Raw genomic sequence first — 19,452 nt, 5'->3', positions numbered from 1 at the left:
GAGTCCATTTAAACTCCCCCCTTCTTTTCCCAAGCTTTTCCCAAGTCTCCTTAAAGTCTTGGGCCTTCCCTTCTTGACCCCTTGAATTAATCCTATCTGTGGCTGGTTTGTAGCTAGTAATTACAGGTTGTTTCTCTTTACACTGTGAGCTTCGTGGGGGCAGCCACAATTCTGTCTTTCTTTATTGCACTGGTGCTTAATAAAATATCTGGAACATAGTAGGTGCTTAATAATGTCAATTCTCTAATTGAAGCTGTCCCTCAAAGGTACAGCTAGAGGGAGAGATGAGTCCCCCAGGGCCACAGAGATGGCATTAATTTGATTATGAGATTAGGATAATAAAGAGGAGGATGAAGGAGGGAGAGGGCTTTTTAAATTGGGCAAAGTGTTGAGAAAAATGCTGACTGGAGAAGATAGCATTTGAGCTGGGCTTTGAATATCAAGGGGAAGGGTAGGGAGGCATTTTAGGTCCAGGAAATGGGAAAGGCCCTGGACCGGAGGGAGGAACGTGATAGAATTGTTTAGGCCTGGAGTACAGAGATGGGAGAGAGGTGGAAGGTAGCTAGAGGCTGATGGGAAAGGGCTTGGATGCTAGGCTGAGGACACTTCCAAAATGGGTTTGGTCTATTCTGGTATTTCTGGAAAGGGGATGACTGGAGAGGAGATGGATGGGCGGCTCAGGAGTGGGGATGGCCTTTTATTGGGATGCTGGGGAAAATACTGAACTGCCTTCTTTTTTTAATTTAGAAAGAAAGGGAGCAGCAGGACATGCAACTGGAGAAGAAGGGAGCCAGTGAAAAGCGAGAGATGATCACTCCAGCTCTGCGAGAGGCCCTTTCCAAACAAGGTGAAAATCTCTGCGGATTTTGGTAGTTGACATTCTTTTGCAGCTTGCTGACTTGGGGGCCCACCTCCGTGAGAAGAGCAGGGGGAGGAAGCAGGTCTTTATTTATTCCTGTATCCTTAAGCTAATTCAATGAGCTCCAGGGGAATGGGTGACTCCCACTCCCCTCCTCTTGTGCCCAGGCTTTGGCCCTTTGTATTCCTCTACCCCCACCCCTTTGTGCCCAGGCTTTGGCCCTCGGTGTCCTCCCCTACCCCTGTCCCCACCTTGTGCCCTGGACCCACCGGCCTTGTCTGCTTATCTGTCCTAATGAGTAGGGCACATTTTGGGACAGGAGGGGCCGAGTTCTTCTCTGGCTTCTCTTTCTTAGGATCCTCCTGATGCGACGACATGCCTTTAAGTCTCAGCTCACTTATTTCTGGTAATCTCTTTCTTACTTAAATTTTTCTGTCATAGATTTTAAGGGTAGGGTATCTCAATACTGAAATTTATTTCAAAAGGGCAAATGAATTCAAATGCACCTTAAAGATGATCCATTTAAGAAACGCAGCTCAGCCCTTCTCAGGAGCATGTTTTAGAGCGATGGCTGGAGGTGGATTTCAGAGTCCTTTGATCAGCCTTTCTTTTGCCTTTCTCCAAGTATTTCTAGCCACTCACTAGATGCTATTCCTGAAACTTTGAAAGTGAAGTTCAGTATAGTGCCCTGGGAAGCTACCTGTGTGCAGTGCCCGCTGTTCAAGTGCATTTTAAATTATTGCATTATTATCAGCACTGACGCGGTCTAAGCTGATGTTGTTTTTACTTGGTCACGAATGGACGGAATCCTTACCCTTTCTTCCACCTTCTCTTTTGTTCTTTTCCCCATTATAGGAATCTCTTCTGCCTACTGTTCAAAACAGACACATTTGCTTTTTAATGTGGATTAGATTGAGGATCATGGGAGATTTGACTAAGCTCCCAGGGACTTGAGAAGTCATTAGAACCAATTTTCCTTTTTGAATCAATCCAGTCTCCTTATTTTATAGTTGGTCCCACCTCCATGTCCCTAAGGGCAGTTAGGTGGCAAAGTGGATAGAGTGCAGGGTCTGGAGTCAGGAAGACTAATCTTCATGAGTTCAACTCTGTCCTCAGACACTTATTAATTATGTGACCCTGAGAGAGTAGCTTTACCCAGTTTGCCTCAGTTTTTCCATTTGTCAAATGAGCTGGAGAAGGACATGGTCACCGTTCAGTATCTCTACCAAAAAACCCCCAAACTACCAAGAAAACTGACTCACAAAGAGTCGGACATGACTGAAAACAACCAAATAAAAACATTCCCCTAATTCCTCTAAAATCTATGAGTTCATCTGTTTAAGGAACTCTTGGGGGGAAGCCCCTGATTCCTCAGTGGATAGGTGACTTTTCTGTGGTGTAATCTTAGAGATCTGCCTTGTGGTACTGAGAGATTGGAGGACCGGCCTGGGCTCTCAGTCCAGGGGGTCACTTGAGCCCAGGCCATTCTGAGTTCAGGCTGGCCCTCCCCCCATACTGCACTGATTATATCTCAGTTATTAATGAAATCCTTGGGAAGGTTTGTGGTTGTAGTGGTGGGCTTCCATGCCTTAGGGGGTCTTGAGTTGCTGGGTTAGAAATCTGCCATGGTCCCTGATCTTATGGTGATAGGCCTTTGAATTTAACCTTGGATGGCAGACATGCAGTCGGGTATCCCTGAACGCTCACGTGAAGCTTCTCTGGCCTGTGCTTTGCTGGTATGACCTTTGAGAACTCAAGGACACTTTCTTGATGTGATTGGGACTCTTAGCAACTCTTAGGGTCCATAACAGATGGTTTTCCTTAATAAAACAAAAGAGAACCTCAGCAATGTGTATTGGAAAACTAGATTTGTGTGCTGTTGTGCTATTTGTCCCCTGTTAAATGTAAGGTTTTTGATGCCAGGGACTTGCCTATTTGTCTTTTTATCCCCAACGTCTAGCAAACAGTAGGTACTTGATAAATGTTTACTTGTTAATAGGTTTTAAGTGACTATGAGCCATGTGCCTCCATAGACCCAGTGGGACAGTAAACTGGACTGAAGGCTTTTTGCTTCAAAATAACCACATACTTTCTCTCTCTGTCTCCCCCCTCCCCCCATAGTATTTTATTTTTCCAAATACATGTAAAGATACTTTTCAGCATTCTTTTTTGTAAGACTGTGCTCTAAATTTTTCTTCTTCTCGCCGTTACTTCTCCCTTTCCCCAAGATAACAAGCAATCTGATGTAGATTAAACATGTGTAATTTTTTTAAACATATCTCCATATTTGTCATATTGTGCAAGAAAAATTTGATTAAAAAGAAAAAAAAAACCATGAGAAACAAAGGCAAAGAAACTATATATATATATGAGAGAAAGTTAAAGCTTGGAGTGACTGGCTGAGTAGGAATCAGCTGCAGCATCTTTTCTGACTGGGGATCTGTTTTCTACCTCCAATCTAATAATTTCGGGAAGTATGTGGTTAGCATGTGTGTGTGTGTGTGTGTGTGTGTGTGTGTGTGTGTGTGTGTGTGTGTGTATGTGGTTAATTTACCTCAGCCAGTCACTGCAAGCTTTAACTTTCTCTCCTTTTCAGTGAGATTCCCTGAGGGCACAATTAGGCAGATAAAAGGCCTTGGAAGTTAACCTTGCAGTTCTTGGGGATGCTGACTGACCTTCACCCATTGGCCTTTTGACTTCATACTAATCATTTACACCCTCCAGGAAAATTGATCTCATTTATGGGAAAGTAGGTAAGCTCAATATTGATTCCAGCAAGTTAGTGCTGGTGATATTACAGCAATTTAAATGAGACCCGATGCTGCCCAGACCTCTGGGAGACAGTTTCCCAGGGCAAGTTTCTGAGCAGTGTTTATGGTGAGCCTACAGTGCAGACTCGGGCAAGGCCCTTCGGTGCTTTCTGAAAGAAGCTGTTTCGAGAGTGGCCGTTTCTGCCGGAGATGCTGAGCGCCTTGGCTGTTGGGCTGGTTTGGTCCACAACCCGAGGGTCGGTGTTCTGGGCAAGATGGCCGTCTCTTGGAGTGAGCGCGGGTGCTGAAGGCTTAAGGCCTTGTTGATGCTGTACCATGCTTGGAAGTGTCTCAGTGGTGACTGGAGAGTAAGTAGAAAGAAGAAGGCCAGAGGAAACTCTGATTTGGAAATTAAACTTAGGCCTTCTCTGGCTTCAACTACTTAGAACTTGCATTTGGAAGGAAGAGATTTAATTTTCTTTATGCCAGGAGTTTTTTCTCAAATAATTTAAAAGGAACAAGATTTCATTGCCTCCCAATCTTCACGTCTGACAAAGACTCGTTCTAATGGGTCTCAGCGGATATTAATAAGATGACTGCTTTTATTAGGCCCCCTTTGTTGTATCCACAGTCGCTGGTTGTTCAGGAGAGGAGGCTGGGAAGAAAGAGTAGGAAGTTTGTCAGAGCTGAGCCCACCGACAAGAAGGCTCCATGTTTCCTGCTCACTTAGATGCACGTCCTCCTGCCTTTTTCCATGAGTCCTAAGAAGATAACCCAGATGAACAAAAGCTACATCCTAGACCAAGCACGAGGAAAGTGGTGAGGATACAGATCTGCCTTCTGTTGCAGAGGCTGGCTAAGCCCTTTCCAATTCCTCTCTCATAGGAATACTGGAAAGATGAATGCCACCAGAGATGTTACTGGTAGCCTGGAACCTTCCGCAAGAGCAGCAGATGTGCTGGGAACAACAAGTGAATCATTACTATTAGCAGCCATAATAATGAATTGTTCCAATAACCTCACATTTTTCAACTTGCTCTGATTCTTTCATTCAGTAAATCTAGGCTTTAATTAAGTACGTTATGCTTTTTCCTTTGCAAGTGGGTGATTTAGGATATTGTTTTGGAAAATCTAGGGAATTTTTCCTCAAACTTCCTACCCAATAATATGTTGTTATTGTTGTTTGCCCTTCATTCTTCATTTTTTTTTTTAAAGCTTTTTATTTTCAAAACATATGCATGGATAATTTTTCAACATTGACCTTTGTAAAACCTTGTGTTCCAGATTTTCCCCTCCTTCCCCCTCCCTCTCCCCTAGCTGGCAAGCAATTCAATATATATTAAACATGTTAAATCTAATATATGTATACATATTTATATAATTATCTTGCTGCACAAGAAAAGTCAGATCAAAAAGGAAAAACAAATGAGAGAGAAAATAAAATGCAAGTAAACAACCACAAAAAGAGTAAAAATGCTATGGTGTAAGCCACATTCAGTCCCCACAATCCTCTCTACATGGCTCTCTTCATCACAAAATCATAAACTGGTTTGTCCTTCGTTCTTGAAGAGGATTTTAATGTCAGGGAGCGGATGCTGTGATGGGCAGGTGAATTGGATTGAAATGAGGGAAGGCCAGGTAAGGTCACCTGCCTCACTTTCCCCTCCAGAATCACCGGGGTGCAGTGGCCAGTTATAGATCAGAATGATGAGGGAGGGTAAGATGTCCTTAGTTTTCATAGACTTATTATTATTTTGAAGTAAGAAAGTGGCTTGGGAAAGATTGAACTATAAGCCTGTGTAATGTCTGGGCTAGTTTTCTAGAGGTCCTCTGGACCGGCCTTAGTCTCATTAGGATAGATACTATGAGGATGGACAGGAATAGAGTCTAGTCATTATTGTCTCCTTTACAGTCTGTGTCTGTCAGCCTGACCCAGTCTTGATCTTAGTGGAGGAGTGCAGGAGGCAGGAGAACCACCAGGAGGATGGTCAAAGATGGAGTGTCTCATTTCCAGCCCTCTTAGCCCTTAAATCTCCTTCCCATGTAATGTTCGGGCTCGTTTTCTGGAGGTCCTCTAGAAGGGCCTTGGTCTCAGCAGGATAGACACCATGGGAATTGACAAGAATAGAGTCTAAAGTCTTTATTGTCTCCTTTGCGTCTGTGTCTGTCATAGTCTGACCCACTCTCAGTCTGACCCAGTCTCCTCTAGCAGTCTGACAGTCTCAATCTGTCTCCCTCTGAGTCTGACTTTGTCCCCAGTTTAAATACTCTATTAGGATTACATCATTACAGCATACTGAATATGTGTGAACTAGAGAAGCATTATTTCATCAGTTCCGCTGAGTTAACACCTTGTTTCAAGTAGACTTCTCCAGAGTTCGGCCCTCTACAAGCCTGGGTTTGTAGAGAATCAGCAGTATTACGCTTCAGGAAATCTTCCAACGGTCTTGAGAAGACCCTTCTATGACCCACCTGTGTGGAGGTCGCCTTGCCAAGGCCCACAGTCACTGGTCCTCAGAATATACTCGGTCTCTGCCTCGCGGATTCTGTGGGTCTAACAGTTGCTGAAAGTTTCCCACACTCTAGTAGTTGGGTCCTTCAACTTAAAAATGTATAAATAAGATTTAGATTTGTACCATCAGCAAACAGCGTTGTTCACACGGCAGCTGGGTGAGGAGACATGGCAGCAGCTGGGGAAGTGGAGGCTTCTGCATGCTGGGGGAAGGCTCAGCGTTGGGAGAGGCTGAACATTTTGAGAATTGGCATCTGTAGCCATGTACACTGCAGTCTGCATTTTTAGACCACGTTAAGCCTCAGAGATGAAGGACAACCTGTTAAAACCTGGCAGAGAAATGCTTAGTGAAAGTGATGGCTGTGGCGCAACTCGTCCTTAGGAAACAAGCAGTGGGGGCCCTAGACAGATGGGGTCTAAGAGGGAGGAGAAATTCCATGGAAAAGACCCAGGGACAGACGCTGGAGAAGTCACAGTGGACTGGACACAGCTCATGGGACACAACATAATCCGTTGCAATTTGGGAAGACAATATTCAAATTTTGTTTTCTGTTTTTTTGATCTAAGAGAAGAAATTGAAGTTTACTAAAATTTAATATGTGAACCCTGATGGGGGGGTGTCTCTAAGTCGAATGATCTCATGCCACGTATTTGAAGGGAAAAATGGGAGTTGGCAGGGGCACCTTTACCTGTTGGCTCACTATCAGCTCTGTTTCAATACATCACAATTTATTGCTGATAAAGAAGAGTTAAAGAGGAAGTTATCTGGTTTCTATGCAACCTTATGGAATGGCCTGGTAGTTTCAAACGATTGCTGCAAAGAAGCCTTAGCTTGAAGATAATAAGATGACTACAAGTGAGGAAAAAGATGGTGGGGCACACACAAGGTCCTCATTAGCCATGTTGCAGGATGAAAACAGTGATGATCTAATCCAATCTGACAAGAAGTCAGCCAAAAAGATGCAGAATTCTCAAGAAGAGAATTTGAAATGAGGATTTATGTTTGTTGTTTCTAACTGTGAACCTTGATCTACACGTGGATTAGGTCATTAGCTCGTAGGCGATGATAGTACGAGGCCAGAGGTAAACACAGTGTTTATAAACCAGGCTTTTCTTCACGAAAACCTGTGTAAATCTCTGTCACCCCTTAAAGAACTTGTTTAAAAATCTTCCGAAGAGTTTAAGTGTTTTGAGCTCATTTATAAAATATAAAAACGCAGTGCCTTCTGATTAGTTTGCAAGAACAATTGCTTGACATCAGGGAAAACAGAAATTTATTAGCTGAATTGCAGCACAAATCTTTGCCTTAGTTGGTGGATGGCATTGAACAATAGGGCAGCTAGGTGGTGTGTGAAACCAGGAGGATTAGCATTCAAATGTGGCCTCAGACACTAGCTGTGTAATTCTGAGCAAGTCCCTTCTCCCTGTGTGCCTCAGTTTCCTCATGTGTAAAATGAGCTGGAGAAGGAATGGCCAACCACACCCATATCTTTGCCAAGAAAACCCCAGGTTGTGTCGGGAGAGTCGAACATGACCGAAAAATGACTCAACAACAATGAACAGTGAATCCCATGACTTAATGATGTGCAGCCAGCGATCTCCTTCCATCTCCATCTCTCTTTGTGAAGGCTCTGCCAACCATGATGGTTTTTAAGAACAGATATCTCCATAAACTAACTTAGAATCAGAATTTTGAAACTCTGGATCATCAAGTGTTAAACTGAGATTTTTGAAAATAATGAAGCCTCTTTCTTTAATCACAGTATTCTGGCAAAAATATAATTTAGTAATAGTGGCTTTAATAATGAGAGCAAAAAGGCTTTTTGTGTTGTTAGATATAAAACATTCTTATAAAATATTGTTTACTTGATCTTTACCTAATTCTTTTAAAACTTCTGTTTTTGTGTATGTTTTATAATGTACATGATATAGTAGTAGTAAATCATTGAAAATGTGTAAACTATATTAAACATTTAAAAAATTGTTCGGATTACAATTTTTTTTTTGGTCAAATGCCCTTTTTAATACCACTTCTCCATTAAGCAAGTTAAAAACAAAACAAATCCCTCTCACTACATATCTCTAAATTCTAGAAAGATTACATTAACTGTGTCTATAAATATAGGTTTTTTCTTTTTATCTTGTAGTTTTTTAACTTAGCGCTTTAACTTTAACACCTCTCTCTCTAGCAGGAGCTAAATGGGATGTTTTGTCTTCATTCTTCTGGGATCGTAATTTATCAAAATTAGATAAGAGTTCTAAAGTCTTCCAAAGTTGTTTTTCTTTATAATGTTGTTGCCATTGTATAAATTGTTCTGCTTCTGCTCACTTTGCTCGGCATCAATACATAAAGGCTTTCTTGATTTCCACTGAAATTGTCCATTTCAGTATTTCTTTTGGCATGATAATATTCCATTGTGTTCACATATTACAATTTGCTTTGCCATTACCCAGATAGAGGACAATTCTCAGGTTTCCAATTTCTGGCTACCACGAACAGCTGCTGTAAATATTTTTTATACTTATAAGGTCCTTTCCCTCTCTCTTTGATCTCTTTGAGACGTAGGCCTTGTGGTAATATTGCTGGCTCATGGGACATAGGCCCAGTAGTAATACTGTTGGCTTATAGGACATGCACAGTTTGGTCACTTTCTGAGAATAGGAAGCATTTCCTAAAAAGGCTGAACCAATTCACAGCTCCACTGTCAATGTACTAGTATACCTATATAGCCACTCTAACATTTGTCATTTTCTTCTTTTGCCAATTTGATATTGTGTGAAGTGGAAACTCAAGTTTGCTTTAATTTGGATTTCTTTAATTATTAGTATTTTGAACATTTCTTGTATGATTGTTGATAGCTTGACTTTTTTCCTTTGAAGCTTCCTGTTCCTGTCCTTTATCTAGTGGGTACTTTGAATTGGTTTCTTTTGGATCTTGGAAACAAGATCTTTTTATCTGAGAAACTTGCTTCAGAGATTTCTTTCCCCTAAATTTGTAAACTTTAACAATCAAAATATGAGATTCTTAACTAGTGCCAAATGAATGGGACATATCCCGGGAGTGTTGGAATTCTATCAGTCTTGAAACTCTTGAAATTCAGAAGGCCAAAAATGCTTAGGGGAGAATAAGTAAAAGATTTGGTAGAGTTGGTATTATTGTGTGCCTGAGGACCACGAGGAACCTCATTTCATGGGACATTTGGAGTCCACTCAGAGGTGGGTGTGTTACAAACAGGGATTATTTCATTCTTTGTACTTGAATCCCCATGTGCTTTCCTGGCACATAGTAGGTACTTAATAAATGCTTGTTACGGTTTTGCTTGTGATAAGTTTTTGTAAAAAGATGACCGTGAGGCTAATGCTGTGCATCAACATTTGTTGGAGAGGATAAACAGGTAGAGAAATTCTGTGAAGCTCTTGATGTAACCCGTCAGATTATATCCTACTTTGATGCTTAGTGACTTCAGTGCAAAGTTGGAAATAGACCGGGATAGTGAGAAATATTTTGGAAAACCTGATCAGATATAAGAAATGAGAGGGGTTAACAACCTGTGTGCTCCATAGAATTCTTATGCCCATCTCTTAGGAATACTTTATTCAAGAACAGAATTGCCAGGGGCTGGACAACATTAGCACCAGATAGCATCATAAAAATGATATTAATTATATCATAATAGACAGAAAATGACTTGTTGCTGATGTGGGAGTTGTCTCTGAATGGCCATCTGCTTAGGGCGACTTGTGAGGGCAGAGATCGATGCTTTGAGGGAGCATAAAACAGAAAAACAACATGTGTTCGGCCAAAACAACGCACTCTTGACCTATCCCACAAAATATCAATCATTCAGAGCCCATAATGGTTAGAAGAAAGGGCAATAGATATAGATTATATAATAATTTCGTGAATAACTTTCATTGTAAATCAGTTATCGAGTGCTCAGAGAGCTCAATCAGCAAACGCTTGATTTCCCTAGAGATGGTAACCAAAGGCAAGTCAACTGGTTGATGAAGCCTTATTGATCAGGGCAACTGACCTGAGTGTTTACGGAAGAAATAGAAGAGGTATTGAAGAGAACAAAGAGAGATGAGGCAGCTGAATAAGACTTAAGTGTACCTAGAATAGATCTGTACTGGGGTGGGGGGCTGTCACACACTCCAGGAACCTTACAAGGTTTCCATACCAAAGGCATGGAAAGACTCTCAGGTATTATTAAATCTGAGAAAAGGTGACTGAGTGAGAACATCAACAAATCAGGCTAAATGCTTTCTTTCCCACTTGTTAAAATTTTTTATGAGACTTATCTGCATGTATGTTGAAAGCATCCTCAATGAGGAGGCTAGTAGGAGACAGGCAGGCTTTTACAAGCAATAAACTTCATCTTTACCATTGGCTTTTTAACTAAATACGAGATCCTACTGTTGTCTGTTGTGAAAAAATACTTGCTTTGGTAGAGCAAATGCTGCTTTAAAGGTCCTTTTCCAATAAAGCATCTCCACATATTCATCAGAATAATTCAGGGTTCTTTGAAAGAGATAGCAACAGAGATAACAACCTTGTGGTGTGACCCTGTTCCTCACAAATGTAAGGGAGACAGATACTTACCAAAGTTATTCACCATTGGGATGGAGATCAGTCCAGAGTCCAAGTTGAAGAGGGATTCTCTTTGGATAGTGGGAGCTTCTCAATGCTCTTGTTTGTGAATAGCATCTTGCTGGTTTCATCAAGCTCTGGAACATTGCAAAACCTCCTACATTTCTTAAATTATGAGTATTTTGAATATTTTTTATATGATTGTTGATAACATGATTTTTTTTTTCTCTGAAGCTTTTTGTTTATGTCCTTATATTGGATACTTTGAATTAGTTTCTTTTGGATCCTGGAAATAAGACCTTTATCAGAGATTTCCAGGTAACCACTCAAGAGAGTTTAGTTTCATTATTTTACACAAAAACAACCAAATTAGTGTAGAATGTCTGTTTCTTTTCTTCTTTCTTTCTTTCTTTCTTTCTTTCTTTCTTTCTTTCTTTCTTTCTTTCTTTCTTTCTTTCTTTCTTTCTTTCTTTCTTTCTTTCTTTCTTTCTTTCTTTCTTTCTTTCTTTCTTTCTTTCTTTCTTTTCTTCTTTCTTTCTTTCTTTCTTTCTTTCTTTCTTTCTTTCTTTTCTTTCTTTCTTTCTTTCTTTCTTTCTTTCTTTCTTTCTTTCTTTCTTTCTTTCTTTCTTTCTTTCTTTCTTTCTTTCTTTCTTTCTTTCTTTCTTTCTTTCTTTCTTTCTTTCTTTCTTTCTTTCTTTTCTTTCTTTCTTTCTTTCTTTCTTTCTTTCTTTCTTTCTTTCTTTCTTTCTTTCTTTCTTTCTTTCTTTCTTTCTTTCTTTCTTTCTTTCTTTCTTTCTTTCTTTCTTTCTTTCTTTCTTTCTTTCTTTCTTTTCTTCTTTCTTTCTTTCTTTCTTTCTTTCTTTCTTTCTTTCTTTCTTTCTTTCTTTTCTTCTTTCTTTCTTTCTTTCTTTCTTTCTTTCTTTCTTTCTTTCTTTCTTTCTTTCTTTCTTTCTTTCTTTCTTTCTTTCTTTCTTTCTTTCTTTCTTTCTTTCTTTCTTTCTTTCTTTCTTTCTTTCTTTCTTTCTTTTCTTTTTAAATAACTTTTTATTGACTGAATCCATGCCAGGGTAATTTTTTACAGCATTATCCCTTGCACTCACTTCTGTTCCAACTTTTCCCCTCCCTCCGTCCACCCCCTCCCCCAGATGGCAAGCAATCCTTTACATGTTGAACAGGTTACAGTATATCCTGGATACAATATATGTGTACAGAACCAAACAGTTTTCTTGTTGCACAGGGAGAATTGGATTTAGAAGGTAAAAATAACCCAGGAAGAAAAACAAAAATGCAAGCAGTTTAGATTCATTTCCCAGTGTTCTTTCTTTGGGTGTAGCTGCTTCTGTCCATCTTTGATCAATTGAAACTGAATTAGCTCTCTTTATCGAAGAGATCCACTTCCATCAGAATACATCCTCATATAGTATCGTTGTTGAGGTATATAATGATCTCCTGGTTCTGCTCATTTCACTCAGCATCAGTTCATGTCAGTCTCGCCAGTTCTCTCTGTATTCATCCTGCTGGTCATTCCTTACAGAACAATAATATTCCATAACATAGAATGTCTGTTTCTTTTGAAATTAAAGTCATTACACTGTACAAACTTTTGACCCAGTGATATCACTGCTAGGATCTATATCTCAAAGAGTTCAAAGAGGGAAGGACCCATATGTCCAAAAACTTTCCTGGCGTCTGTTTCTATATTGTCAAAGAACTGAAAGTAAGGAGATGCCCAGCAACTGGGAAATGGCTGAGCAAATTATAGAACATGAATGTCATGATGTTGTTGTGACATAAGAAATGATGATGAAAAGGCTGGTTTCAGAGAAACTTGATGCATAAACTGATGCAGAATAAAATGAACAGAACAAGAACAGTTCTCACAGAACTATCAAAATTGTGAGGAAAAACAATTTCGAAAGACTCAAGAACTCTCATAAATCCAATGATCAGTCATTATTCCAGAGGCCTTATAATAATAAAGGATAGTACCTTTAAATATGTAGAATGAGATGCATTTTTGGACATAACCAATATAGATTATTGTTTTGCTTGACCAGGCGTATTTGTTACAAGGGTTTTGTTTTGTTTCCCCCCTTGCTCCCCTGGGGTGGAGGGGAGGAAAGAGGAATTAGAAATTAATAATTAAAAAAATAAATTAAAAATTTAGATAATTAAAAATTAGGAAATTAGAGATTTCTATAAATTAGAAATTCAGAATTATTAGAAAAGTAAATTAGAAAATTAGAGAAATAAAAAGATTAAGAAAAAAATTTTTATTGCTTAGATTATGATGTGTAGTTATAGACATGATCTATTGAGCTTATCCATCAGTGTTATCAGTGTGTGTGTATGATGTATAGATACATATTAAAACATGTAGAATATATGTGTGTGGATATCTATATATCTATCTGGGGTAGGTAATACAAAGAGACAATCACGTGGACTCAGAATTAGAGGACGATGGGTTGGATTGACTTCTTCAAATATCCCAGTGTTGTATGGCTACAATTCATGAAGGAAAGTTGCTCAGAAGGCATAGTAAGGGTGAGCAGACTGTGACATTTAACAGATTAGGAACTTTGAAGAATTGGAGATAAGAATGCCATCAAGGGAATGTCTTATTTGAAAAAGAATGGGGACAGACTGGTCATATGGAGAGGAGGGACTCCAGGTGGCATCCCGTGGACTCCATTTATTGAGTAGATCCCTTTTGGAGAAGTTGAGGAAGGACATGAACACGAGTCACCCAATTTGAGCTGGCACGAATGAGTGGCATTCTCCCTTATCAGAGGGAACATTGAAATTGATGATCATGGATCCATTTTGAATATTTGAGAGTGAAACTATAGTAGGAATAATAGCAGTACATCCAAGCCATTATTTTGCTATATTTTCACTATTAAAATAATGCAGCAGATTAAATAGTATTATAATATGCAATGCTATTGAGATGCTGATATAGTTCTACCCTTATTCAAAAGCAGATTATTTGCATTTTTTTCTTCATTGCCTATAACCTCTTTTTTATGTCTCGGTTGTATGTTTTTTCTATAAAAGTCATTAAAAATACATTATCAATAATTGATAATATTAATAAATATGAAATCTTCAGCAATAATTCTACATGGATATTAAAAGTAAATGTTCTTAGTCATTTTCTCAGCTACTTCTTTTGTCCGCTTCAGTACTTATTTGGTGTCTTATGGCTTTAATGATTATGTTCTAACTTGGCATAGCTACAATGGGATATATATTACAGGACAGAGTTTTGTCTGCTTGTCCTTACTGTGCGATCACATTACCAGGATTCTCCCTCCCTCTTTTTCTTTGGTGTCAACCTAGGCATTTCAGTTCTTGTATTTTTACATGAGAGCCTTATTACCGAAATTCTGTCTGAGGAATTGACTGTCAGATTGATCGACAGATTCTAATTTTGTTCATAGATCAGTAGTTGCGTCGAGCTCCCTTAGTGTGGTAACTCTTCTATCTGTATCCCTAAGACAGCCTTTAGGAATGAAAACCTCTTGGCTTTGGAGCGTTCCTCCTAATGACTTTGAAGACATTTTGGGGACTTGGTCCTTCATTTATTTGTCCCCTTATGTGGCAGCTAGGTGGTGCCGTAGTTTACTCATCTTGCTGAGTTCAAATCTGGCCTTAGACACTAATCCTGGACAAGTCATTCAACTCTGTGTACCTCAGTTTCCTCATCTGTCCAATGATCTAGGGCAGGAAATGGCAAATAACTCTAGTGTCTTATCAAGAAAAACCCAAATGGGGTCACAGTCAGACATGACTAAGACAACTGAACAACATTGACAATGGCTCCTTTAAGAGTGGAGAGATGGTTCCCCTATTTCTCTACTTAATGCCTTCTCAGAACACCATAAGTTTATTTTTCTGTACTCTTGGGTTTCTTCATTGGTGAAGGGTTTTCAAACATTAGGCCTTTGGGGACAGTTGGCGATGTCATGACAGAACCTGCCTGTAATGTTCTCTTTTGGTTCGGTTTTCTTGGGGGCTGCTTGGAGCAGCCTTCCTTTCAGTTCGGTAATCACCACACGAGTAACCAAGGGTTCAAGTCCAAATCCTTTGTTATCTCTTTCAAAGTCTTGTCTCCTTTCCTGGGGCCCGGTTAGCTTTCTTAGAGGCTTATCTCTCTCTTTGGTTCCGAGAGCTTGAGCTCCCTCCTGCCTCCTCTGGCTGCTGAATCTCCCCAAACCCAAAGGTTTGTGCTTCAGCCTCCAGCCACCACAAAGGTGGACGATGGAATGAATCTGTCTCAGCCTCCGGGAGCTTCTAGTACGCTTGTCCTTCCTGGCCCTGAGAGCTTCTCCTCTGTGGTTCTCATGCCTGCTTCTATGCTCCCCGCTGAGTATACACCAATCGTTATATCACTAGGAAACCATGATTTGTTGTAGGATTAAGTCAGTCATACTGAATCATGTCAAACCATTGTCTCCTCAATTCCACTTAGTACCTTGTAAGCATCCTTTGTTTCAGGTTCAGAGTTCTGACCCATAACATCTGTTCTACGTTTTCTCTGGAGCATGGGCTCACCCCTCAGCTTCTTTGCAAGTGTGGACAGGGTAGATGATCTGCATGGCAGTTCCCTGGCCTGATTCTTGGCAAAGACTGCTGTCCATGCTTATGCAACGAATGAGGCTCAGGTTCTGCAGGCAAGTAGAGAAAGGCTTGCTGGACCGGGATGGACTTGGGTGTTTGCAATTCTGTTTGTGATTTCTTTAATACTTCTTGGAGTCATATTTGCAAATCATTTCACACCCCTTCCCAGCAAATGGTGATGGATTCTTGGGTGACCTTATCTTTTTTTTCCCCTAGGATTCTAGGAACCTAAATCTGTTAGAATAAATTTAGAAGAAGAAAATCATAAGAATAATATCCTAAGAGTTTATGCACAGTGTCCCCCAAATCTTATTTTAGTTTAATACTATACAAATAACATTTGGGATACCATGCAAATGGCTTCATAGGTTAGAGAGTGCTTTGCATACCTCATTTCATTGGATTCTTACAATCACCTGGTGAGGTAGAACATTCTGCTATCATGCTCACTTTGCAATCATGTGACCCAAATCTCCATTTCCTGATTTGGTACCTTTGTACAAATGGTACCCTAGATCTAGGATTCCCTCCCTTCTTACTTCTTCTTTGAAACTTTTGTTGTTCAGTCATTTTTCAGTCGTGTCCAGCTCTTCATGACCCATTTGGAGTTTTCTTGGCAAAGATACTACAAAGGTTTGGCATGTCTTTCTCCAGCTCATTTGACTGATGAGGAAACTGAGGTAAACAGGGTAAAATGCCTTTTCCAGGGTCACATAGTTAGGAAGTGTCTGAGACCAGATTTAAACTCAGGAAGATGAGTCCTCCTGATTTCTAGGCCCAATCACTGCACCACCTCTGGATGTTACTATTGCGTATATCTAATTACTCGTACATATATATTACAACCCCACAGTAGATTGTAAGCTTCTTGAGGACAGGAAGTGTTTTGTTTTTGTTTTTATCACCAATTCCTAGCAATGCTCTTGGTATGTAGTAAGTGCTTACTATATGCTTGTTGAATTAAATGAGGAAACTGAGGCAGCCAGAGAGATTTAAGTCACAGAGCCCAGCTGGTGCAAACTGTCCCTGACCAAGAATGTAGTCTGTGGCAAATTCAGCTTTCCCTTAAAAACCCTGGAGAGAAAGTCCACTACATCCTGGGGTGGTCCATCCATTTTTGGATAGCTCTGATAGTTAGGAAATGAGGTAACCTAGTGGAGTGGACTTGTACGCAGGAAGAGGCTTAAAGGAAGGCAGTTACGGTTATTAAAGGCCTACTCTGGGCAGGCTTTTAACAACAAGTATTGTTTGATTTGGGTACTTTCAGGTACATGATGTTGGGTGAGTTATTTCATGTGCTTCAGTTTTTCCATTTGTAAGGCAGAGAATTGGTTTTGATGGCAAGCAAATGACAAAAAAGGTGAAAATCCTGTGCTGTGATCCACTCTCCGTGCTCCCTCTGGCTGCAGGTGGCTCTCTCCATTGGCCTGAATCACTCATTGTTGAAAAGAGCCACGTCCCTTTTTCATGTAAATCTGTGGTCCTGTGACTTGACTAAGGTCAAATAACTCATTAAGCAGCGCACTTGAAAGTCACAGTCAGGTTGTCTTAACTGGGATCCTTCTCTGACGCATCATATTCACTCCCCATTGGTGATGATGTTCCCATGATGAAATCCAGCATCCCCTGTGAGAACAGGGCAGTTGTAGACCGGGGCTTTTTACAGTTTTTGGTAGTGGGTACAAGCTAAATTTACTGGTCAGACATTAAACAGATGGCAAAGCTTTAGTCTTTGGAGCCCATGATGGGGGTGATGTAGAAAACAAGCCCACTGGGCCATCCTGCCCCGTGCAGTGGGGAGCCTGATCTTAGAAGCAGTGCTTGTCTGTCTGATGGAGGTGGCGACCCTCCTGCCGGCAGAGGGACGGAGCCACTAAATCTGGTCATGGCCGCCAAAGTGCGGCTCTTCTAGGGCTTCCTACCAGAAGAGTGGAACGAGGAGGAATTTCCCTTAACTTCTCTACTTTCATGTTCATCCAGAAAAGAGCCCCGAGTTTCCCTTGTCAGAGGTTCATTCATCTAGACTTTTCTGAGTTCTGTTCACCCTGAAAATGAATATATTGTGTTTTTGAAATAGAACACTGTAGACGGTCACAAACCTGAAGGGAGTTCTTTACATACTGCTCTTGGAGCCCCTGGCCCCTGGACAGACAGAAGCAAGACCCTTCCTCCTTTTTTCCGGCAGCGTCAGAGGGCAGAGCTCTGACGTCACTGGAACCCTGTGGTGGAGGTGGTGGGAGCCCGTCGTCAGGCATGGAAGGGGGTGGTCCCGTGGACTGCTTTCCTCCTCCCCTTTCTGTAAAGTCCCAACTAACTGTCTGGAGGCTCTCGGGATCAGCCAGAATCCTTGGTCTTAGTGGAGAAGTGAAGGAGGCAGGAGGGCCACGTGGCTGGTCAAAGATGGAGTCCGGTGTCTTCTCCTGTGTCTGTGGCTGAGAGCTGTGGCTGAGAGAGCCTTTAAATACTCCAGTAGGATTACGTCACTACATCCCAGCGAGCACGTGCGACTGCAGCCATCACTGCGCAAGTGCTAACTGTGGTAGCATTACATCCCCACAGCACGTTCAGCATATGACTGAACCAGAGTGATTACAGCATTAGCTAGAGGACCATTATCTCATCAATCACACTGAGTCTTAAGTGCACCTTTTCAGAGTCCTGGCCCCCTAAAAAAGGGCCACAGCCTCTCCCTACTCTCAATCTTGGCTCTTTGGATTTGGGGGAGGAGGGAGGGCCATACTGGGAGATGAGGGCGTGTAAAAAGAGGTACGGGAAAGATTCAGTATGTAGGAAGGGGCAGTAGCCATGATGGATGCCCTCTGGTTTACCCAGGGCACTGGTGCCCAGAGACGTGGGGCTTCCTTCCCCATCCTGCCTGCGGGCAGCGCTTGCTGGAGGGATTTCTGGGCTTAACTAAAGCCCTGGTGACCTGGCTTGGGTCACAGAGGACCCTGTGTCACCTCCGACTTATGATTCCTTGGCCAGCCTCTGTGGCAGACGGGGATGGGGCAGGAACGATCGGGGGCATACGGGTGGCCCGTGACTGACAGAATTCTGCTTTCCTTGGCAGGTTATCAGCTGATTGGGAGCCACTCCGGGGTGAAGCTGTGCCGCTGGACCAAGGTAGATGGCGGGTCGTTAGAATCTTGTCACAATTTGTTCCGCAGGGTGTACATTCACACATAAACATGTACACACACGCACACACATGCAAACACACACAAACACGTATACACATGCACACACATACACACAATTTGTTTTGCAGTGTGTGTACATTCACACATAAACATGTACACACACGTACACACATACAAACACACACACACACATCCCCATATACTTGGTAACTTTGATTTCTTAACATTGGGGCACCCTGTTCATTGCATGTGAGTGTGTATTAAATATATAAAGTATATTTATTATAAAAATATGTGTTTTAGATAAAAATGAAATCTTAGATACCTTAAGATAAAGCATAAATTCACATTTTGCATGTATTTTTTCTTCCAACATGTAATATACAGAACACACACACTCACCCACGCTGTATGCACAGAGCATCTCTGGCCAGAATTGCTGCTCCTTTGTGATCCTGCCTTTGGGACCCTGAATGGGAGGGGTCTTTGATGGGACTTTGGGCCAGTTATTGCCCATCCTAGTCACCTCCCCGAGCAGCTCCTCCTTTTCTGTGAGCAGGAGCACCGGGCAGAGCCTGCCCTAGGCCCTCTTCTCAGGGGTGTCCTGGTCCATCTCCCCATTCCTGAGCCTGAGCAGGTGCTGAGGTTCTTGGCCGAGTCCTACTGATCAGATGTGGGATTTGTGCAGTTCAAGTGACCTCTCTGGTCTTTAGTTTCAAAGATCTTTCTGGAATTTCTGAACTGGAAGAGACTCTGTTGCCAAGCTGTACCTGGAGAGGAATCCCCGACTCGGCCCCTCTCTAAGGGCCTGTCCAGCCTTTGCTTGAAGCCCCCCAGTGATGGGGGGGGCTCATTTTCTTTGAGAGGGCTCTAACCGTGGGATAGTCCTTCCTTCCTCAAGCCCAGCTTTGCCTTTTCACAACTTCTACCCTGTCACTTCCATGTTTGCCCCTGAGGCGAGCAGAATGAGCCAA

General features: G+C 41.5%; 1 protein-coding gene across 1 annotated transcript in view; it reads left to right on the top strand.

Moving 5' to 3' along the window:
- LOC127558739 (S-adenosyl-L-methionine-dependent tRNA 4-demethylwyosine synthase TYW1-like) overlaps positions 1-19,452 on the top strand; it is a 214,641-nt gene that overhangs the window by 44,538 nt on the left and 150,651 nt on the right. Inside the window, exons 8-9 of the mRNA XM_051992012.1 lie at positions 748-847; positions 18,409-18,461. Coding sequence (XP_051847972.1) covers positions 748-847; positions 18,409-18,461 — 153 coding nt within the window. The remainder of the gene's footprint in view (positions 1-747; positions 848-18,408; positions 18,462-19,452) is intronic.

Source organism: Antechinus flavipes, chromosome 4 (assembly GCF_016432865.1).
Source record: "Antechinus flavipes isolate AdamAnt ecotype Samford, QLD, Australia chromosome 4, AdamAnt_v2, whole genome shotgun sequence".
Lineage (NCBI taxonomy): Eukaryota > Metazoa > Chordata > Mammalia > Dasyuromorphia > Dasyuridae > Antechinus > Antechinus flavipes.
The sequence above is the reverse complement of the archived record's forward strand: the minus strand, read 5'-3'. Positions and strand labels throughout refer to the sequence as shown.